Here is a 21,913-nt window from a genome sequence, read left to right as displayed (position 1 = left end):
TTGTATGCCCGCACAAACCACATTGCTGTTCAAACCTTGCAAAGCCGAAAACGTAGCCATCCCATGAAGAGGGTGCAACTCCTTTGCAACGCTGTTCTCCAAGATCTTCCGAATATTTCTATGTTCCAGTGCTTGTTTCCACAACTGTTGACCTCTCCTCTTAAGGGGTTCTGCCAAATCACCTTGAGCTTCCCAGGAGGAAGATATGCACCTGTCTTCCTCACAGATGGGAAATCCTTCGACTCCTTGAAGTTGTAATCCATCTCCCAATTGCAGAAGTTGCTGTCGTGCAGAAGAGCTTCTAAGCTCTGGGCTTTCCAGTTCTGAAGGAGTGGAACAACTTGAACCTTCTCCAGCTGAGCTATCGAATTATCATCGGAATCAGAGAATAGGAGGATGAGAAAGAACGCATTCCTCAATCCATGGAACTGACTGTTCGTCTTCGGATTTGGGGCTTCAGATACCGAATCATCTTTTTATTTTGTGATTGTGTTGAGCAATGAATGCATCGAGTGTTAATCTGACTTTTGATAGTGCAAGAACTCTTCCGAGAACATCTTCGGTTATCGAATAATCCCACTCCCGTCCCAACCGAGATGAAGCATCCGCTCTGCTGTTCTTCTGTCCCGGAATGTGATGAGCCCTCAAATGAATTTCAATCTTCTCTTTCCTCGTCCATATTTTGCGAAGGACAAGCCTGAAGGTCTTTGCATCATTCCATCGGTTGATATTGTAAACAACAGGGATGTTATCTGACCTCAATTTTTATTGAGATATTTTGTTGGTTCTGATTGTTTGTGAGAAATGGTGGAGTGCTATTAGCACAGCCAACGGTTCACTGTAATTTGATGATTTGCTGCGAGCGTATTTGTGGAACTTTGCATGCCAGTCCATAATTCTATTGTTGATTCGAAGTGTCGCTCTCATTGCTAGCTCCGATGCATTCGTTGTGAGTGTCGCTTGTGGAGAAAACACTCTTTGTAATTGTCGAGGCTTGTTCAGGTTCAGAATCCATTTCCATTCCCGTAACTCCTTCAGAACAGAGACATTCATCTTCATCTTTCCGCTCAATCCTAATCTCTTCACATTCAAATGGAGCAGGAGATGCAAGGCTGCCATCCAGAGAAAAGCTTCTTATCTGATAAAACAAACTGCATTTATCTTCCCAATTAGTGAAGCGAAATCAATGATACGAACTTCTTTAACTTCGACAAACTTTCTCTCCCAGCTACTGAGGAGAGCTCTAAAAGAAGAAGCTTTGTCTTATCAAAACCTCACTGTGAATTCCTCTATGTTACAGTTAAAACTCATATAGGGGAATACCTTTGTTGGTTTGAACTGGTATTTATCCTTGTGAACCATTAGTCCCAAACTTTCCAAGAACAATATCACTGGGATCTTTGTTATTTCCAAACACACTTTGCCCTGGTGGAGTATTATCGAGTCGTTTATATATGCAATCACTCTCACGTTCCATCTTTCCTTTATGGCACTTGTAACCTTCCTCATAATCTTTGTGAAGATCCTTGGCGCATCCATAAATCCAAATGGCATTCCTTCGAATGAATAATCTGTTCCTTCGGACCTAAAACTGAGATTCGGTTTTTAATCTGGTGAGACGGGGATGAGGTGATATGCTTGAGCCAGATCCAACGTTATTGCACAACCGTCTTTCTGAATGAAGTGTTCTTCAGTTCTCTCGCTCTCACATTTGAAGTATAATCTCCTCATTGCTGCATTTAGGGGACGACAATCAATGATCTGACACCAGGCTCCAGACTTCTTTTTGACAAAAAACACATTGTTTCTGAATTTAACCTGAGTCACAGAACTTACACTGATTATGCATGACTCCAGTTGCTCCTTTACACACTTCTGAAAGCTCTCCGCTGTTCCTCGCTCATTCGCTTTGCTCCATCTTCCCAAGCTCTTTCTTCCAATATTTCTTTTGCTCTTTTGCCCTTCCAGCAAGCATGTGCTCAAGGTCTGATTAATCTTCCTCCCTTTATCTTGTCCCATTCCTGTTAATACATTGCAGTTCTGCCTCCAATTATTTTCTGCGTGCTCCTAAATATTTCTTTCCTCCCTCGGAACGCCCTGAAACTCCCTTGCTCCAAGCTTCCGCTGACATTCTTTGGGAGTTTCGAAAAGGGAGTTGACTTCGCTAAATCCGGTGCCACCTTCGAAAAAACCACATACAGCTGCAGCCATTTGCCTGCGCTGTTTTGAATGACGATCTTCCAAAGTTGTCTGTTCTCTGATAATTTGCGATAGTTGATGCTTTTTGTATTTATTTCTGTTCTGTTTGAACCTCCTCAAAGATGTATTGTTGAATTTTTGTTAACACTTCTCTCGCTGTCTCCACCTCCATCTGTCAGGTTGTAGAAAAAACATAACGGACTTGGATCCGAGCTCTTTTGGCTTCTAGCATTGCCTGAGTCAGAAGTAACAAAGCATCTTTTGTCCTTTCTCCAGCCAAATTTTTGTTCATTTTCATGTTCTGAATGGAAAATAATATTGCTTTGTAAGCTGGTAAATAATATCTTTTGATCTGATCATCTGCCTTTTCCAATACGTCTTGACACCAGAACTGTCATCCAACTGTTGCTGGTTGGCTATTGTCAATTACGGGATAAAAACAAAGCTCGTTAAAAATGTTGCATATTCTTCTAATCAAGATCCTGATAATTTGTAATCAAAGAGTTACATAGTTGGCCAAGCTTTACAAATTGAAAGAAAAATTTCATCTGTTGAAACAGTATTCTCTTCTTCATTTTCAAAGTCGGTTTCAATTGATTCCCTTCTTTCCTGATTTTATTCAGAGGACTAAAACATTTGCTCGAAATTTGATAAAAAAGTCGAGAACGATGGAAGCAAATTGCTTAAGGAACTTGCAGGCCTTCTTCCAAGCGTCACTTGTTCAGCAGAAAGCACAATACTGGGAGCTGTTGGAGATTGAGAAGAACTAAATTTTTTGATCGAGAAAGTGACATACCCCATAAAGTGACTTCTCTCATATTTGAAGAGAAAAAACTGAATTAATAATTTTCACGAAAATAAAAATGCTCAGGATTTTAATTTGTGTTGAAGTTTGAAAATGAGTTTTTGAACTAAAACTTTTTGTGTTAAGTTTTTCATTGATATAGTGTTGTTAAGTGATTAAAATATTGGAACTTTTCAATATTTCCGAAAAGGACGAAAAAATAAACCAAATAAATATTATTTGTTTAAAAACATATATATATCCGCTTTTTTTGGGAAAATCATCAATATGGAAACAAAATTGTTTTCAAACAATTTCACCTTTCTTTTTTTTGTTAATTCAAAATACAATCAAAAAAGGTTATATGCATCAATTTGACAAACTGAATACAAATATTTGTCACGATAAAATAAATCAATGAATGCACATTCTTGATTCTTCAATTGTTTTTTTCTTTTTCTTTTTTTTTCTTTTTTTTCTTTTCTATTTTTTTTGTTGTTGTTTTTGTTGTTTATATGAATAAATGTGCGATTATTGTTGAAATCACATCTTTTTTCTGTTTGTTGATTTCTCAAAAAATTGTATGTTATTGAAAAGAGTTTTTGTATTCAAATGGTAAATTCATAACAACTGTTTCAAAAACAAAATTTTCAAGTTGAAATAAAAAAAATATTTGTTGGATAAGAATATTCACCTTTCTGTGTTCTTTATTTGATATTCAAGAAATTATAAAAAATCGAAAATAACGAATAAAAAATATGATTACATAAATAATCAGCCATATCTTGTTCTTAATATGAATAATAGCATTTGTAATTTAAACGGTTGTGAAAATTTAACAATATACATGCAAAATCTCTTCTTCAAGACAGACAATCTTTGAAAAATTAATACACGGAAAAATACGATGACATCAAAAAAAAAAAAAAAAAAAAAAAAAAAAAAAATCACCCAAATGAAAATAATAATCACATTCATTAATTAATAAAGGAAATTGATGCATATTATCTCATAGTTTTCACAAATATCAACTGAATGATATATTTTCATCACATTTTGACTTTTAACCATTTACCATTGTTCTGAACCCGGAAATTATTCAAAAACCGGGACTTTTTATTAAAATTCATATATCTCGACAAGTTAAAAAAATTAAATTATGATAATTCACATTGTTACGCATCGATATAAAGCACATCTTACAATATCCAAATTTTTATTCATTGCGCTGTATTTATGAAGAAATAAATGATTTTGATTTTTGATAATCTGACTTTTAATAATTTTTTCTATTTCAACAAAATAATTCAGTTCATCTTTTATACATGTAACTTATTTTTTCTTTGTTGCAACCTGTTCTGGTTATTTCTCATTTTCTGCAATTTGCTCTTTCTGACGGAATGAAAATCTGTCATTTTCAAAAAATCATAGTCAATGGGATAACTTAAAAAAATATTTTTTGCAAAACACAGAAACATCCAAGTAAATTTAACACATGCAATAATAAATATGACAGTTGTAAAAAATTACTTCATTGTTGAAATTAAAAATAATTCCATTTTCATTTTGAAAAACACAATTCGGTAGTAAATTCAATGAAAATAATCATGAAATTCATCAATAATGATAACAATTTTTATTTTTGAAATAATTTTGGAATTATTTTTAATTTCAACAATGAAGTAATTTTTTACAACTGTCATATTTATTATTGCATGTGTTAAATTTACTTGGATGTTTCTGTGTTTTGCAAAAAATATTTTTTTAAGTTATCCCATTGACTATGATTTTTTGAAAATGACAGATTTTCATTCCGTCAGAAAGAGCAAATTGCAGAAAATGAGAAATAACCAGAACAGGTTGCAACAAAGAAAAAATAAGTTACATGTATAAAAGATGAACTGAATTATTTTGTTGAAATAGAAAAAATTATTAAAAGTCAGATTATCAAAAATCAAAATCATTTATTTCTTCATAAATACAGCGCAATGAATAAAAATTTGGATATTGTAAGATGTGCTTTATATCGATGCGTAACAATGTGAATTATCATAATTTAATTTTTTTAACTTGTCGAGATATATGAATTTTAATAAAAAGTCCCGGTTTTTGAATAATTTCCGGGTTTCTGAACGATGGTTCCAGTTTTTCACAAAAAATATATTTATATAATAACCTCAATTTTTTTATAATTTCGAATTAGAAGTTCAACAATTTCGAATAATTGGTTTGACAATTTTGAATAAGAAACGATTCATGTGACTTTTCATAATTATATGGATATGACATTTTTTATTGTGATCTTTGTTTTATTATATTCAACATATTTATATTTTTATGTTTATTCAAGTAATTTTTGTAATATTAAACACACATTGAAATTGAAAATATATTCATGTTTTTTGAGTCAACAACAACATTAATTTTTTCATTGTATTTTTCTGTTCCAACAATGTGTTTCATTTCATAAAAGAGAAACCACCCATACTATATTACTATTTTTTAAAACCTCTTTTTCTCCTTTCAAACTGTTTTTTTAACAAATAAATATGAATTTCCAACACATAGAAAATGATGATGGTATTGACAATAAACAAGGAGAATGCTATTATTTCCCACCAACTGTTTGCTATTCTGTTATTAATATTGTTGTTGAATTATTTTCGTTTTGGAAATTATTTTATTGTAATTGAAATTTATATTTGATTAATGAAGTCAGAGTCAATGTTTTGTTATTTTTATTATGTGCATTTTTTCAAGAAAATTGTTAAACATTTTTCAATGAAAATTTAGGCTTGTTCATATTCCTTCAAAACTTTACGAACAAAGCAGAGGAAAGGAGCTTGAGAAAAATTTGGAAAAACTCTTAAACAGAATGAATCTTATAAGGAATTCCGAGAAAGAAACTCAAACAAATTATGATGAAATAATAACTCAAAGTGAAAATGATTTATTTCACAGACCTGTAAACACAAAAACGGATCCTCAACTTGAAAGTTTTTATAAAAGTGGAAACGCTGCCGATTTTCAAAGGCATGAAGATGAAAATAATTCAGTTAAAGATTTTGAAAATTTCTGTTTGCCTGAAAGCAATGCGAAAGATAAAACAGACGATAAAATGTGTCATTTCGAAGAATGTAGGAAAGAGGATAGTAATGAAGAAGAAAAAACTGAAGGAGAAATTATTCAAAATAAGAGGAAGAAAAAAAATGAGGATATCTCAAGAAAGGAAGAAGAAAAAGTATATGATGTAAAACACGCAAAGAATTCAGACGTGAAAAGCATCAAACAATTAAAGTCAGAAGAGAAGTCTTCAAAGTCCAATAAAGTTGGCAGATCAAGAAATGAAATTTCGCAGCTTTTCCAAAATGAATCTTTGAAGCAAAAAGATGGAAAAATGAAAGTCCCAAAGGAGAAACAGAAGCCCGAACAACAAAAAAATACATGCAAATCTGAAAGACCCGTTTGCTTTAACAGAAGTTCAGAAAGCGATAGGTATGAAAGAAAAAAGAATGATGAAGAAGTAATAAACAGAGGATGCTTAACCCCAGTAATTGTATCACCGCGTTGCGGATTGGATAAGGATAAATGGCTATTCGATCCAAATTTAACGGAAAGCCGATCTTCTCCAACTAAGCCACCGAAAATTCATTGCCTGAAAATTAAAAGGTCTTCTTCTTTGGACGATAAAGTTGCTACAAGACCATATGATGCTATTTTGAATGCCAAAGAAGAAAATTATTCAAATGCTGATTCAACAGAAGTTGATCACACATCAAAATGTGTTGCACGAAAGAAAATTGGAAATGAAGATTACCATTCAGATACTCAGAAATTTGAGTATAATATTTCTTCTTCTTATATTGCAGATTCAATTATTGGAAATCCTTCTTCAAATCTCACAACAGACAGTTTTTCAGTTAAAACAGAAAACACGAATCGGATACCATCCACTCATCTTTCTCCATTCATTGTGCTGAAGCCGTCTCAAAGGCAAGTTCGCCATCTAAAAGCAAGCCACCAGGAACAGCTTTTGTTTGCATTGGATGCTGCTTCCACTCGATTCAAACAATGGCCAGTTGGACAGACACGTGAAACTGATGCATTATCTACTCGATCAACTTCATTAACATTTCAACCTTCTTCCTCTAAACTCGGACATTTTGAAAAACCTTTTCCATTTTCGTCGAATCCTCCATTTTCCGAAGATCTTTTACTTGTTGATGATGCGCCTGATTGTATTAACGATGAAAATGAACCACTTGAAAGAAATGAGATTCAATCAGAAAAAATTGCTCTATCACCTGCGCTTCAACACAAACGAGATCCATTTTTGAAATCGCCCACAGCTTTGCCTCATCATAATTCTCCGTGTTTTGGGTTTGGACATAAGCATGCGCCAGACATCTGTTCTTCTTTATCTCACAACAATTTGAACTTTCAGAATGATTTGTTAGGCATCTTTGACAAAGATTGTGGAGTTGCAGCTGTGTCTTTGCATCAAGTCCAGAATACCTTTGAAGATGTCTTCGATGAACAAAATGATGATTATGTGCAGGATAACGAAGATATTACTCAACCATATGAGCAGAACTCCGAACTGAAAGAACAAAAAAATTGTGTGAAAATAGGTGCAACGAATAACAAGAATGCAATTATGTCAACGACAAAGGCATTTAATGATTTGGAAATCGATCCAAAATATTGCAAAGATTCTGAGAACGCACCATCAGAGCAAAATGACGAGAAAAAACAAGACATCAACAGCATTGAAGCCAATTTTGAGCAATTTCTGACAAGCGAAGAACTTTTGAGAGCGGAAATAGCAAAAGAAATGGACAGAATAGTGGAGGAAAAGCAAAGCAAGAAAAAGAATGTGGAAAAAGAAAATTCAATCCCTTTGTGGAAGCGTGAAGCTGCGAAACGGAAAAAGCAAGAAGAACAGAAAAGGAAAGAAGAGCTCAAAAGGCAAGAAGAAGACGAGAAGAAGAAAGAAGAAGAGAGGAAACGAAAAGAAGAAGAAAACAAAAAATCGTTTGCAGACAGAATGGGAATCAAGACAGCCCGTTCTTCGAAAATCAAGAAAAAGCAGGAGCTTCTGCAGCATCTGAAAGAAGAAGAAGAGAAAAGAAGACAAAAAGAAGAGCAATACCAAGAAGAGATTGACAGGGAGACAAAGAAACGAGCTGCGCTGTATCGAATTCCGTCGTGGCAGATGAAAAAGAAAGTGGAGGCGACCGCAGAAAAGCCGATGATAAATTTGTCTCTTGCGAAAGCGAAGACAAATAATCCTCAAAGCTGCAGTAAATCAAATGAAGTTGATTGGAAAATGAAGGAACGAGAACTTTTTGGGGTTTGCTATTTGGCAGAAAAAGAGAGAAAAGAAGAAATGGAAAGAAAGAAACTGCTTATTCAGCAAGAGACCGAAAGAGAAAAGGCAAAAATACAGCGCTTGTCTTCGTTGTGCGATGAAATGGACGAGCGGATGATGAAACTGAAGATGGAAAGGCAATGCGAAGAAATGCAGCCTTTATCATTGCAGAGTCATCTCGCAAATACTGAACATTCAACCTTTGATGACTTGTCGGAAAATGAAGTTGTTCTTGACTTAGTCCCTGATGCATCTGGCACACATGCACCTGAGAATTCGCTGAGATTTGTTCCACAAATTAATAAAGCAGGCATCAAGACACATAAAGATAAAGTGTCTGAGTTTCGAGTTCAAAAAGCTAATTGCCAACAAAAGTTTTCTAAAAAGTCATTCAAAGATAGAATGTCCAGCTCAAATTCGCACTCATCAGCTTCGGCCTCATCTTTTCCTCCATTGTCTGTTGTTGGCTTTTCTTCTCGTAATTATGTTTCGAAAAAGCGTCATCCTTCGAATAATCCAATTGATAAAGAGGGAGGTGTGAATAATTTGCATTATTTTTTTTTTTTTTTTTGAGAGGAAATTGTCATTGGCAAATGAAAGAATGAATATTATTCATTGTTTATTTCTCTGTTTTTCTTCAAGTTCCTTTTTGTGGGCATATTGATAGCAAATTCATTTTCAAAAAAAATTTATCTTTTTTCTGTTTGAATATTTTATTAAATTTATGAACAACTTCATTCAATTCTGCATTCTGATGAATATCAGCTGGACGAAGAACATTTCCCCTTCTTTCTGCAAAAGCAGCCAGGAAAATTGCACCAACAATTCCAAAACATATCAAAAAAGATATTCAAACACATCAGGAAACAAAAATTTCTTCTGATTCTGCTTCATCTTCCTCAAAGCAGAATCCTTCAGAGGAAAACCCAGTTACACCAATTCAGTTTGATGAAAATATCAGCAATGAACAAGGAAACGAACAACACAATACAACCGAAGAAGATCCTCAACAATCGCCAATTTCGCTTTCAACAGATAAAATGGATAAATCTTCATCTTTCACTCTTCTCACTGATGTTACTCCAATTCACAACACTTCAAATTCCACAAATCCCAATCATTCTGCTGCTCAGTTTGCAGATGACGATATGGTTGTGGGAACAACTTCACCTTCATCTTCACCTTCTCATGAGCAGGCAACATCGTCATCTCAAGATATAAACTCGTTTTTTGATATTTAAATTTAGTTAATATTGTATTTCTTTCATTTCACTTTATTTCTGTTTTTATCATTTCATTTTCATTTTTTGTTTTTTTTTTTTTTTTTACAATGTAACAAATTGAATCTTCAAATTCAATCTTTAAATAAGTATTGAATATCTAATCATCAACAATTGCAACGAAAAAAAAAATGCGAAACAACATTTATATGAAAAAAGAACAAGTAATGAAGTGATGAAATGAAAAGAAAAATTAAAAAATCAAAGATCCTCTAAAATTATATCAAAACACACAAAATAATCAACAGTGAAACAAATTTCACTGTGTTCGCCTTTTATTGGGCAAAATGTTGGTTTGCTGTTTTGGCGTAGGTGATATTGAGGCAGCTGCAGATGTTTGTGAATAGCGATTCGGCTGTTGGAAAGAGGAGATTCGTGCTTGTCCCAAAGCAAATGCAGATGAGGAGAAAAGAGACGAACGCTGGCGGCGTGAAAACGTTGAATAAGGAGAATTAAGAATAGAAGAAGAAGCTGAAGAAACAGGAGAATGTGCTGTGTCAGGCATCTGTTGTGATGAAGGTGAACGAGCTGTCAATGAGCCAACGCCTGGAGAAATGGAAGAGATAGGCTGTGCAACAGCAGGAAGAGAAAATTCAGTCACCTCCATCGAAGGAGGCTTTGTCAAAGACATCCGAATTCTCGATTCTGCTTGTGAGCGGATCGGTGAATTAACAATGTTTCTGTTCCTCTCTCGTGTTTTCTTCTTCCTTTTCTCCGACCTCTCTCCGCCTGCCTGCTTGCTGCGCAGCCCAATCGCAGCAAGAGAGGCACTTCCAACTGGATTCTGCTGCTGAGCAGACACAATGCGCTGTGTGAGCGATGCAAGCGACTGCAGCTGAGGAGACTTGGAGTATCGTGTGCTGCGCGAGAATGTCTGCACAACAGACGAAAGGGTCGTTTGTTGGGCTGGCTGTGCCGCAAGCGGTGATTCGCTTCGCGAAGTTCTCGATCGGTTTCTGGTTTGAGTCTTGTGCGATGGTTGCGCCTTTGATGAACGCATGTTTGCTCTCTCTTTCACAATTCCCTCATCGCCATATTCGTTAATGCTATCAAGCGAGTCCTCGTCTTCTTCATTGTCTGCATTGTCTTTTGTATTATCTTCTTCTTCAGAAGACGAAGAAAAAGGATCTGGTGATGAATCGAACAGGTTATCATCGTCAGACTCCTCATTCTGCTTGCTTTCTTTCACTGAAGACGAATTAGATGGAGACAAAGGTGATTGAATAGCATCCGATGAAGATGAGCTTGATGATGAATGAAGAGGAGAAGCAGGTTGAATCGAAGCAGAAGACGATCTGCTCCTCCGAAAAACGGAATCCGAATCGTGGTGAGTGAAAGAGCTTTCAGAAGGATTAGATGAGACAAGCGATGAAGAAGCAGAAATATTTGCAGGATCAATAAGTGTCACATCTGGTTCTTGTTCTTGCTGCTCTTTGTTAATCAATTGCTTTTTCTTTTCGAAATGAGATAGATCGGCTTCTTCATTAAAATCCTTTGCTATTTTCCCTTCCGCTTCATCGATTGAGTTCGACGCATCGTCATTCTTCCCCATTTGATCGATGTCAGAAGAATAGCGAAACTTTGGAATTGGTTTCACAACAGTGGCGTGTGATGAAATTGTTGGAGAATTGCTATTTGACGAAGGAAGCAAGGCAGGAGACGATGGATGTTGTGAAGTTGCACCATCAAACGATGAGGAACTTGTTTTCATTGAAGATTTTGGAGACGAAGGAGCATTTTCAGTTTCATCAGAGGGAGATGATGAAGGCTTTCCAAACAGAACCACTTCGCTTTCTTTTGATCCATTTTCATTTTGTTTTGCTGTTTGTGATCGTTGTGTTGTATCTTTCAGTAATTCTGGTTTTAAAGTTGTGGAATTTGATTCATATGATGATTCCAAATCAGATGAGGAAGGAGGTGCTTTAACTTTTTCTATAATGCCTTCTTTTCGAGTATTCAAAATATCTTTTGCATCCACTTTCAAGTGTTCATCTGTGAAGAGATTTGATCTTTCAGAAATCTTCATTTCTTCGTCTTCCTTTTTTGGCTCTTCAACTTCTTTGTCGTGTGGAATCCACTCAAACGGAATCTGACGCTTTGTGTAAAAGAGCATCACAACAAGCGATCTGGGAATACTGTTAAATGGAACAACAGTTATCGATTCATCAGATATGCGGAACCAAAGTGTCGCTTCACTTGAATAAGGAGAAGATGATGATGATTGTGTTCTTGACTGGCCATTTTCAGATGCTAAATAAGATTGTTTTGGTGTCAATTTTGACAGATCTGCTTCATCCATCTCGGCTCTGCTGTTTTCTTTTGCCTCTTCGTCAAAAATTTGTGTTTTTGGTCGTTTCATCTGACAATTGTCAGTCTGAGACAATTCCAGCATCCGATTGAAAGATGGCGAATAATGATTTGCAGGTAGCATTATTCGTTTCTTTCTCAGGAATCGCTGATGCCCCTGTCGACTATGAAGGCGATGACGATGTTTATGCTTTTTCTGTCTGAGAATCGAAGAAGGAGATATGTTGGCTGTTGAAGATCCGCTTGATGTTTCTTCATCCACACTGCCATTTCTATCTGATTCGGCATTTGACATGTTTGAGGACGAGCTCTGTGCTTGCTCTTCTGCTTGACTGTCTTGTGAGTCAAGAAGCGTCTTCTGCTTTGTTGTGACGCTGCACCGGATGTATGACACAAAGCGATCAGCGGCTGTTTTATCTGCATAAGCCACAATTCCAACAAGGTCATACAAAAACTGCTCTCTTATTCGATCGACAAGACTTGCAGTTGGCAATGAAGAATCTGAAAGCGCATGATCGAGTGCTGACTGGTCAGATAAATGCAACATCGCATCGTTCAACTTCATCTGTTCCGTTGTGTCAAACAGTTCATTCAGCAAAGAATGTGAGGCGAACTCCTTTTCAGTCACTTTTGATCTTTTCAACTCTGAGCGGATGAGACGAGCCACTTGCGACGTAAACAAAACAGATGGAGAGAGATCGAGTCCATCAACTGGAAACGCAACTTCAATGGTGTTTATATCGTGTTTCGGAAGATTCTCAGGCGTTGAGATCAAGCCAGTGATGTCCGGCTCTATTTTTGAGCTTAGTGAACTTGAAGAGTTGATTGAGGCCTTTCCATCTGGAGAAGGCTTTTGCGAATGCTTTGAGTCAAAAGTTGTTGAGGACGAGAAAGACGATGGCCCCCTATTCTCTCCAAAAAATCCTGAGTCGTTGAATGAAACAATTTTCGGAGTAGCTCGTCCAACTTCTCCGTCAACTTGAATTTGGAACAACTGAAAATGAGAATTGGAAGATAAATTGATGTTGCTGGGCAGGTTTTTAACATTCAAAGGAGATGGCAGATCCCCATTTGTATCGTTCGGTAAATGAAAATGGCCATTTATCGATGAATCAAATGGATAATCCATCTGCTCTTTCATCTCATCTGATTTGCATACAGTCTGAAACGCAAATTGATCATTTGACAGAGAAAGCATTTGAGAAACGCTCAAAGGATGGCCCTGCTGCTTCTTTCGAATATTGTTTTTCATTAATTGTATTTTAGACAGCGAAGGAAGAGTCGAAATAGAACTGAAATACTGATTTGTGTCAAAGTTTGCCGTTTGGGCTGCAAAAAGAGCGGAATAAGCTGCGTCTTCGTGATGCGGAATATGATACGAAGGCGGCGGAGTTGTTGGGTCTGTAAATTGAATGTCAAATGTCTCTTGTTTCACTGAAGCTTCTGTTGAAGAGCCGTCATCGCTATTTGCAGCATGATGGGAAAGAATGGAGGACGCTGATGTTGACGACAGATCAGAAGGAAAATATGACTTTGTTGACTGGCCTTGCTGTGCTTTCTGATGATCATAAAGAGCATTATCGTTTGAAACAGATTCAGATATTTCGTTTTCATCTTTTTCCTCCTCCTCCTCCTCTTCTTCTTCTTCTTCTTCCCCATCTTCCTCTTCATTCAAACTGCTTTCCTCGTCTGCTAACTCTTCGCTTCTCATCTCAGAACTTGAATCATACGAATCACTTGCTTTGCGGCTTTTTCTCTTTTTAGCTCGTTTCTTCTTTTCTCTGTTAAGATTAATCACCAACACATTCGGCACCTGTAAAAACAACGTCTTTTGCGTTGTCAATTTCGCAGACAAACACGAAGGACATTTGTGCTCAGCTAATTTAGCTTCTGAATGGGAAGAATCTGAAAAAGCAGAATTTGCGTTGGCAATCGAATGAGTAGAACCACCAGAATTGTTATCAGCACATTCGCTTTGACAGTTGCAGAAGGCAGACAAACATTCAGAAAGATCAACAGAATTTGTGTGTCGGTGTTTGCGATACATGCCATTCACAGCATCGGCAGAAGCAACAGAGAAAGAAGACAGAGAATCATGCGAAGAAGAAGAAGTGTTCAAACTTGACGAATAAGATGAAGAATCATTTGGATTTTTAAAGAAAGCCGAGTAGAAATCATAAAAAGAGGAAAAATGAAATGACTCAGCGAGATTGGTTGAACTCTTAAAAGGAGCAGTGCGGTTGTGATAGTTTTTGAAGAGGATGGAATGTGAAGATGCCTTTTTTTCTGTTCCAGCATCGCTGAAAGCCAAAGAAGATGGGACAAGTGCTGGTGAAGACTGCAGAGAAGGAGATGTGAAGGAATTTTGGAGGTACATTTCTGAAGAAGAGTATGAAAGTGACGTGGTTGGGCGAGAAAATGAGGAAGCAGAAAGAGATGGAATGGAATTCTCAGTCGAAGGCGATAGAAGATCTGGTGGAGAAGTAGCGTCCTGCGAAGAGAAGGATGTGCCTTTGGGCATTGATGGCGTGGCATATTTCTTTTGGTCTGAAAACTGATCAGGTGCGACAGAATGTGCAGATGAAGCTGACAGCTGCTGCACATTTGATGAGGTTGATTGCTGTGTCATATATCCATTTGCATTCTGTTGATCAGCCGCGTTGCTCATCAGCTTCGAAGGCATAATAGAAGGAGACGGAGAGTACGGAACAAGCTCAAGTTTCAGCGATTGCGTAGAATCTGCAGACGAAGAAATGGTTGCAGAAGAAAAAGTGGGCGTGGGATAAAACAGTTCCGTTGTTGGTGATTGGCTTTGCTCTGCGGCAGAAGCTGTAGAAGAGGATTGATTAGACTGCTGTTTGGCTGACAGATCTTGTTCTGAGCCAGCTTTTGAATCGCTTTGCATCACATTAGCTGAAGCATTCAGAACACTTGGTGGCTCACCTCCAGTTCTGCTTGCACTCTCCTCTGATTGAGGAAACAGAGACGAGCCATTTGGCGTCTTTTCCTTTTTGACTTCATCGTCTGCTGGTGTCAATCTCTTGTGCACAACAAAAGGCGACTCATCAGATGGCTCTTTGCCTTGTCCAAACAGATTCAGACCATACTCTTCCTTTGAAGACGAAGCTATCTCTGTTATACCCTTCAGAGAGGTAGGCGACTGCAAAGCGCGCACATTTCGAAAGTTTCCCAAATTGTTTTTCATTCCTTTATGGTGATGATGGCCCATCATCTTATCATCTTCTGATTCTCTGTACTCCTCCTCCTCCTCCTCTTCTTCTTCTTCTTCTTCTTCTTCACTTTCGTAGTCACTCTCTTTTTCTTCTTCTTCTTCTTCTTCCTCTTCGCTTGACGCATAATTCTCATCATCTGCGCTTCCTGTTTCTTGTTCCTCCTCATCTTCTTCTTCCTCGCCCTCGCTTTCATCTTCCTCTTCCTCTTCCTCTTCTTCATCCTCTTCTTCTTGTTCTTCTTCCTCTCCATGAGCATCCACATGCGTTCTTCCTCCATCCCCAATGTTTGCATGCTCCTCACTTAATTCTTCGTCGCTTTCCAGAAAGTCGTCATCGCTTTCATCTGTTGCTTCACTCATCTGTCTGTCTCCTTCGTTGTGTGATGCAATCGTCGCAGTGCTTGTGCTTTGAGGAGCGCCGCCAGGCAAACCAGTTCGCCTCGCAAACGGAGAAAGCATCGTGTCTGAATCATTTTCTGCTTCTTCTTCAGCTTCTTCTGCATCTTCCGCTGAAAACAGTTGTCCATCGTTCATTCCTTTGCGGCTGTTGGGCCTCTGCTCATCAAAGTTGTATGATCGAAGCAATCTTCTGTTTACATTTGCATCGTTTTCCTCGTTGCTCTGCTCTCCTGTCTCAGAAATGTGAGGAATCAACGGCATTTGCATTGCATCTTCAGCAGAAGTGAACAACGAATTGGATGCGGCTGTTGTTGAATGAGTTGTTTCTTCTGTTTCTTCTGTTTCTCTCAGCTGAGCAGGCATGGCTTCTGTGAGATCAATCTGTATATCAGCCATATGCGTGTTGTTCTCTGCAGCATTCACAGAAACAGACATCTCGCCATTTGCACCTGCATCTGCAGCATCAGCTATGTTTGACTTGATGCCATCTTCTCGAAGCACTTCGTTGTGCTCCATTCCTTCCAGCCCGTCAAAAAGCATTGGAAGGCCAAGCTGTCCGTTCAGGTTGAGCTCAGAAATCCTGTCTAGTGGAAGCGAATGGAGTGAATGAAGAGAGTGAAGAGAATGAAGCGAATGGAGATGGGATTCGACATCGTTCTGAACAAACATCCCGACCGCACCTTCGTCTCCTCCATCGTTGCCGATTCCTTCTCCTCCTTCGAAGTCTTCAATCATATCTTCATTCCCAATTTCCATGTTCCCTTGCTCTTCCAGATTGGACGCCGCATTTTCCCCAGAGTGGATAAAGCTTTCATTATCGCTATCGATTCCAGAAAGCGCCATTTCATTTCCTTCTTTCATCGCATTGCCCATTTTGCCCTCTGACTTCGTCTTTCTTTGGTTCAGCAGATAGCTGTGTGATCTTTTGACACTTCTTGTCTGTTTGTCGAAGTTTCCCTTTTCCAGTTTGTCCGCATTCAAAATCTGCTGTTGCTCCTCCAACATGTCCTGCTCCAGTGCGCCAAAGAGTGAAGTGTCTTTGTCGTCAAAAAGAGACTTTTGATAGGAAGTTGGCTGGTTCAGCACGGTATTCATCGGCGGAGTGAAAGCAAAGCCTGCCTGCCCAGATGCGATTGAGCCGTCGGATTCGAAGCTTCGTCGGTCGCGCATCACAGAAAATGAAGAAGGTGAAGGCAAAAACACAGACGACTCGGAATGCGACGAGCTCACAGCAGACGGAAGAATCAAAGAAGACGGGGAGAATGCAGTATGAGAAGAAGAAGAAGAAGAGGAAGAGGAAGATGGAGAAGAAGTGGGTGACAAAGGGGAAGGTGATGAAAGGGCATGAGATGTTGGTGAAATGACTGAAGAAGTTGAATTCAAATGTGCTGCTGAAGAGCGGTCTATTGATGTGACAGAAGAAGAAAGAGCAGAAGCTGCCAAAGAAAACGGAGACGACGGTGTCATGGAAGATGAAGAGCTTATATCTGAGAGAGGATAATCCATCATCGCCATCGGATCGTCTTGCTCAAACGACGACAGCAGTCCAAATGGCCTGTCAGATGGCACAATCGAGGCAGACTTGTTCTTTTGCATAGAGCGGATGGAAAATGCGTTTGAGTCAATGTCTCCAAACCCTTTTCCATCAGAGTGCAGATGAAAGATGCCTCGATGATTGTCTGCTTTCTCCTGTGCTTCTTTCCTTCTTCTTCGCTTTCGCAGCTCAGAAGCAGTCGGCAGAGCCAGCTGCAGTTCGCAGACAGATTTCACAGAAAGGTCGATATGACCGCATTGTCCACAGACGGTTGAGGTGGCCACTGAGCCGCCAAACAGCTGGTGGACAAAGCAGCCGCATTGCGATGGAAGAAGAGAATCAAAAGGATCATGTTGACTTGTTAAGCATTTTGGATCTGACTGAGTCGTTTTTGTGGAAGAAGATTGTTGGAAAAGTTTATCCTTTTCGAGGTCTTCTTTCTCCAATTCCTGTAGAAGAGAGTCTCCATCATCCTTCTTTTTATCATTCTCAGCAATGCCGCTGCTTTCCAATTCGTCTTTTGGTGCTTGTGTTGTTGGAGGCGCATGAAGATGGAGGGAATTCAGAAGTAACAAAAAGAACATGTTCGGCTGAATGTCTTTGCTTGAATCAAAACTTGGACACTTTTCGAGTACAATCGAAAGAAGTCTCGAAGGATCAATAGGCATTCGATGCTGGTGATGATGAAGAGTTAAGTTGCTATTTGCACGTGTTGATTTTGCGGAGGAAGATGCTTTTGGCGAACTCTGCTGATTCTTCTTGTTTGCAACTTGCCTTAACTCATTTTCTCCGCCTGTCTCATTTGCGTTTGTTGAAGCTTGACTTGTATGTTCTTCTTGTTCGTTTTTTGACTGATTTAAAGTGAGATTGTCATTTGTTTCATTTTCTTTTCCTTTTTTTTGTCGAAGATCAAAACTTTCATTTCCCTCTTCTTGTCTGAGGACGCTTTCACTAAAGCCATAGTCCTGATGACATTCACAAAGCAACCTTTCCAACTCACACACGCTGCAGGGCTTACTTGGAGGAAGATGTCTTGGAATGTGAAGAAGTGAAGAAGATGAAAGAAAAAGGCGTCTGAGAAGTGGAATTGATAAAATGCATTGAAGTACAGAATTTGAAGAACTTTTATTAGAAGGTCCTACTAATCTGCGAATGCCAGGGAAAAAGTTATGAAGAGGTAAAGGTGTGGTGTGAAGTTTTAGAAAACTTGGAGATATTGTCCACATTGGTTGAAAAATCACATTGTTTCGCGGAAACGAGAAAGGACTAACTAGTCCATTCAATATCATGCATTTGCAGTGAACGCAAGCAATTCTTCCTGTTCTAAAAGAAAAAAAGAGACAATGACGCTTTTCTTTATAATGTGAACCAACGCAAGGTTTAACGCATCCAACAAAAACGCATTCGAGACACATATAGGGGTCAGAGCATGTGAGATTGCAAGAATGGCATGTTAGCTTTGGAATTGACATCTTTGACAAATAATATTTTCAATAAATAACAAATGTTTAAAATTTTATTTTTTTCAAATAAGCCAAATAGAATATTAGAAATTTGCAAACAAAATTGATTTTATGTGAAAGCATCAACTTTTGAAGAATGCAAAGACTTGAAACAGCCTTTGTATTTTGACAAATTGAATCAAAATGAGAGCATCGCAGTGTCATAAATTTTTTCACAAAAACTCTGCACAATTGAAAGTGTATGCAAATATCAAAATGTCTATTCTCTCACTTTCCTCTATAAAGCAAAAACAATTTTGTATTTTCGCTTCTCTAACCGTAATTTGAAATTTGAAAATCCGAATATGTTTTTATTTCTTTTATAGATAATGCACAGATATAGCCATCAATTTGAAACAATTAATTAAGTATTTCACTCAAATTTTTAACCCTTATTATTTTATTTTTTTGTTGAATTTTTAAAATATTTTTATTCAAAAAATTTTGCAATTATTATTCAATGGCTGCGCTACATCAGAGAGGAATTTCATTGCCCTATCAAACTTCTTTTTTTCAATCTCAATCATTTTTAACGAAAAGAATTTCACAGCCAAGACACTCTTCTGTCAAGGAACAGCGTCACGAAATAAGAAATGATTCATCAAGGGGCATAAGGAAGGCCTCTAGTATTTCTGATGTTGATATTCAACAGTCACCTTCATCTTCGCATCCTTTGCAACAAAAATCGACAGTGAATTCAGATCAACAAAAAGCTTTGTCTTCAAGTAAAAATTGGAGTGGACTCGAGACATTTCAACAAAAAGTTCTCCATAAGACACATTTTATACCTTCATATGATAGTTCATCCAAGGATAATCAAAGTCTTTCTCGTTCAAGGCATCGACATCATCACAGTTCAAAAAATAGAATACAATCTGAGTTTTTGACCCCTAATGAATCTAAACCATTAGAACAGTCTGCATTGAACGAGCAAATGCATATTGACAAATCACAAAGTGATTTTATCGATCCATCAAAAATTCAATCAGAAAACTTATTAATCAAAGAAGATGACGAGCATCCAGCATCAGCGGTTGACACTTTGCTTTCAGCCAGTAGTGCCGAAAGCAAAAGTGCAAACATTGACAGTGAATCGTTTTTTCAAGAAAGTTCTTCTGCAAATATACATTCAGAGAATTTTGATGAAAGAGAGAAACAAGAAATGGGATTTGATTCTGGCCTGTCTTTAGGAAGTGAAACTGAATTAAATAAAGAACTGAATATGGTTGATACATCAGATACAGCCGAAGAAAAGCCATTGAATAGCATATTTGAAAGGGTTGGAAATGATTTAGAGGAAAATGAATCAAATTACAAAGAGAATCAACATATGTGTATTGATCCGGAAAACGAAGAGCAGTCGGAGAATTTTGCAAAACATTCTGATCGTCAGGGGTATCAAAAGCATTTTGATCAAGAACTTGTCAAAGGGTTTTCATATTTCACTGATAATATCAATACTGACAAAACAACGAAGCCATCAGATTTGACTGTGCAAACTGAACTTTCTTCTTCGCATTCTTTTTCACAGCTTTCAGATAGCTGTTTAAACAAAGAAGAAAATGAAGAACTTTTACAGCAAAATTCAGATCACGATTTTGCAAAGCAGAAACACGAATTTTTGGAGCGTCTTTTGAAGAAAAAGGAAAAACTTTTATCAATATGTGAAGCAGAAAGTGATCAACAAGAAAAGGAAGCTCAGTTTGTATCTAAAGAAATAGAAGAACGTCAGGTTTGAGATTGTTTGTGAACAATAAATTTTATTGATTTTATTTTTTTCTATTTATCTTGCTAATTTTGATAATATTTTAAAATATAGACAAGACTTTTTTCGCTGAAGCAACTCCAATCTGAAAAAATGAAAGAGGTCGAGCTTAAAATGCATACTGTGATAGAGGAAGATCAAAGAGTTAAAGATAGAATAAATCAAGTTACATCAGAGCTCCGATCGCTTGAAGAAAAAAACGAAAAGTTTGAAGAACTTAAAGAAATTTTGAAGAATGATGATTATTTGCCAGCTGAAAATGCCAGGAAAAACGAAAATTTGAGTAACAAAACGGACGGTTTTGTTGGAGCAAGAGAAAAGGGAACGCTTTCAATTGACTCAAAAGTGGACGAAAAAGAATCAACTGCTCATTTCAAGCGGCTTCTTTTAGAGAACAAATCCCTTCGTGATATTGTAACTCAACATTATTCAGCAATAGATGCATTGAAAAAACAGAGAGAAGAACAAGACAGAGCTGCAGTTTTAAAGATCGAAGAGAATGCGAAGAGAATCGAGCTTTTAACACAGTCTATTAAAACTACACAAGATGAAGTGGAAAAGATTGATGAGGAATTAGGAGAAATGAGATTTCGAAAAATGAAAACGATGAATGAGTTTGAGATTTTACTGAAAGAAATTGAAGAAAAAGAAGACGCTGTTAATTCTTTGAAGAAGGAGTTTGCCTGCCACTGCGAAATGTTTGAAAATACCAATCATGAACTTCAAAACGTGAGAAAGACGAAGCATATGCAGTGCTTGACCCTTCATCAACAATTGAAAATGATTCATCGAGAAATATTCAGAGCTTTGAAAACTCAAAGTCTATTGAGAGATGAAATTGAGGAAGATCTCGAAAGAATTAAAGAAGACATAAAAACTTTCTGCTTCAAAATTGAAGAAAATGTAATTGGAAAGGAAAAGGCTCCAGACAAAAAAAGAAAGATAACAAAAAAAGCCAATAATCTTTGAATATTATGGAACATCACAATTTAAATGAAGAAAGAAACTTCAACAAATATTACACACATTCTTAATTGGATTTAAATGGAATATTAAAAGAAACAAACGAAATTGAAGGAATTGTTAATGTCAAGAATATCTTGGGGATTTATTTGATTAACATGACTCAGATCTGAGTGGTCAAGCTTTGATGCGAAAATTATTTTTTGCAATGTTGCAATACTGAAAGAATTACAATTGCAATGTTCATCGATGCTTCTATTGTATTCGTATTTTTTTTTTAATTATGCATTTAATTAAAAAGCAAGTGTTATGAACGAAAGAAAAGCAAAAAGTTCGATTATTTGCTTGAGTATACAAAATCTCAAATAATTGTTTGTTAATTTTTCTTTTTATTATTTATTCCTTTTTGACATGTTTATTAAAAAATAATATAGTTTATAAATACATTCACTTGAATGTTCGACCAATGCTTCAATTTTTTCAATGACTAATCATAAAAAAAGAAAGAAAATTTATTCATCTTTGAATGAAAAAATAGAAAGAATTTTGGATAAATGGGTAATATTTAAGAAAGGTT

At 37.0% G+C, this 21,913-nt stretch overlaps 3 protein-coding genes across 3 annotated transcripts; 2 read left to right on the top strand and 1 right to left on the bottom strand.

Annotated features, from left to right (window-relative positions):
- The first annotated feature begins 5,467 nt into the window (after window positions 1–5,467).
- MONOS_14551 (uncharacterized protein) lies at window positions 5,468–9,710 on the top strand. The gene is made up of 4 exons (XM_067867362.1): window positions 5,468–5,607; window positions 5,699–5,709; window positions 5,777–8,889; window positions 9,120–9,710. Exons 1-4 carry the CDS (start codon window positions 5,533–5,535, stop codon window positions 9,593–9,595), a joined length of 3,675 nt encoding a protein of 1,224 aa, XP_067730134.1. The 5' UTR covers window positions 5,468–5,532; the 3' UTR covers window positions 9,596–9,710.
- MONOS_14550 (uncharacterized protein) lies at window positions 9,708–18,882 on the bottom strand. Its single transcript, XM_067867361.1, has 2 exons — window positions 18,669–18,882; window positions 9,708–18,578 (listed from the first exon to the last, which is right to left on the bottom strand). The coding sequence occupies exons 1-2, from the start codon at window positions 18,771–18,773 to the stop codon at window positions 9,894–9,896; spliced, it is 8,790 nt and encodes a 2,929-aa protein (XP_067730133.1). The 5' UTR covers window positions 18,774–18,882; the 3' UTR covers window positions 9,708–9,893.
- A 186-nt stretch (window positions 18,883–19,068) lies between these two features.
- MONOS_14549 (uncharacterized protein) lies at window positions 19,069–21,342 on the top strand (the record flags this gene model as incomplete). Its single annotated transcript, XM_067867359.1, has 2 exons — window positions 19,069–20,340; window positions 20,428–21,342. The coding sequence occupies 2 exons, from the start codon at window positions 19,069–19,071 to the stop codon at window positions 21,340–21,342; spliced, it is 2,187 nt and encodes a 728-aa protein (XP_067730132.1).
- Window positions 21,343–21,913: the final 571 nt, after the last annotated feature.

The sequence above is a fragment of the Monocercomonoides exilis genome (assembly GCF_001643675.1).
Source record: "Monocercomonoides exilis strain PA203 chromosome Unknown scaffold15-1837935, whole genome shotgun sequence".
In the NCBI taxonomy this organism is placed as follows: domain Eukaryota; phylum Preaxostyla; order Oxymonadida; family Polymastigidae; genus Monocercomonoides; species Monocercomonoides exilis.
Note: the sequence above shows the minus strand (reverse complement) of the source record. Positions and strands in the feature narration are given on the sequence as shown.

Excerpts from the sequence above, each read along its gene's own strand:
- MONOS_14550 (XM_067867361.1), bottom strand. The coding sequence starts at position 18,773 with ATGACACTGCGATGCTCTCATTTTGATTCAATTTGTCAAAATACAAAG. Across the intron at positions 18,579-18,668 it reads TTTCACATAAAATCAATTTT|ATGTCAATTCCAAAGCTAAC; the intron begins GTTTGCAAATTT and ends TATTTGTCAAAG.
- MONOS_14551 (XM_067867362.1), top strand. The coding sequence starts at position 5,533 with ATGAATTTCCAACACATAGAAAATGATGATGGTATTGACAATAAACAA. Across the intron at positions 8,890-9,119 it reads TCCAATTGATAAAGAGGGAG|CTGGACGAAGAACATTTCCC; the intron begins GTGTGAATAATT and ends GATGAATATCAG.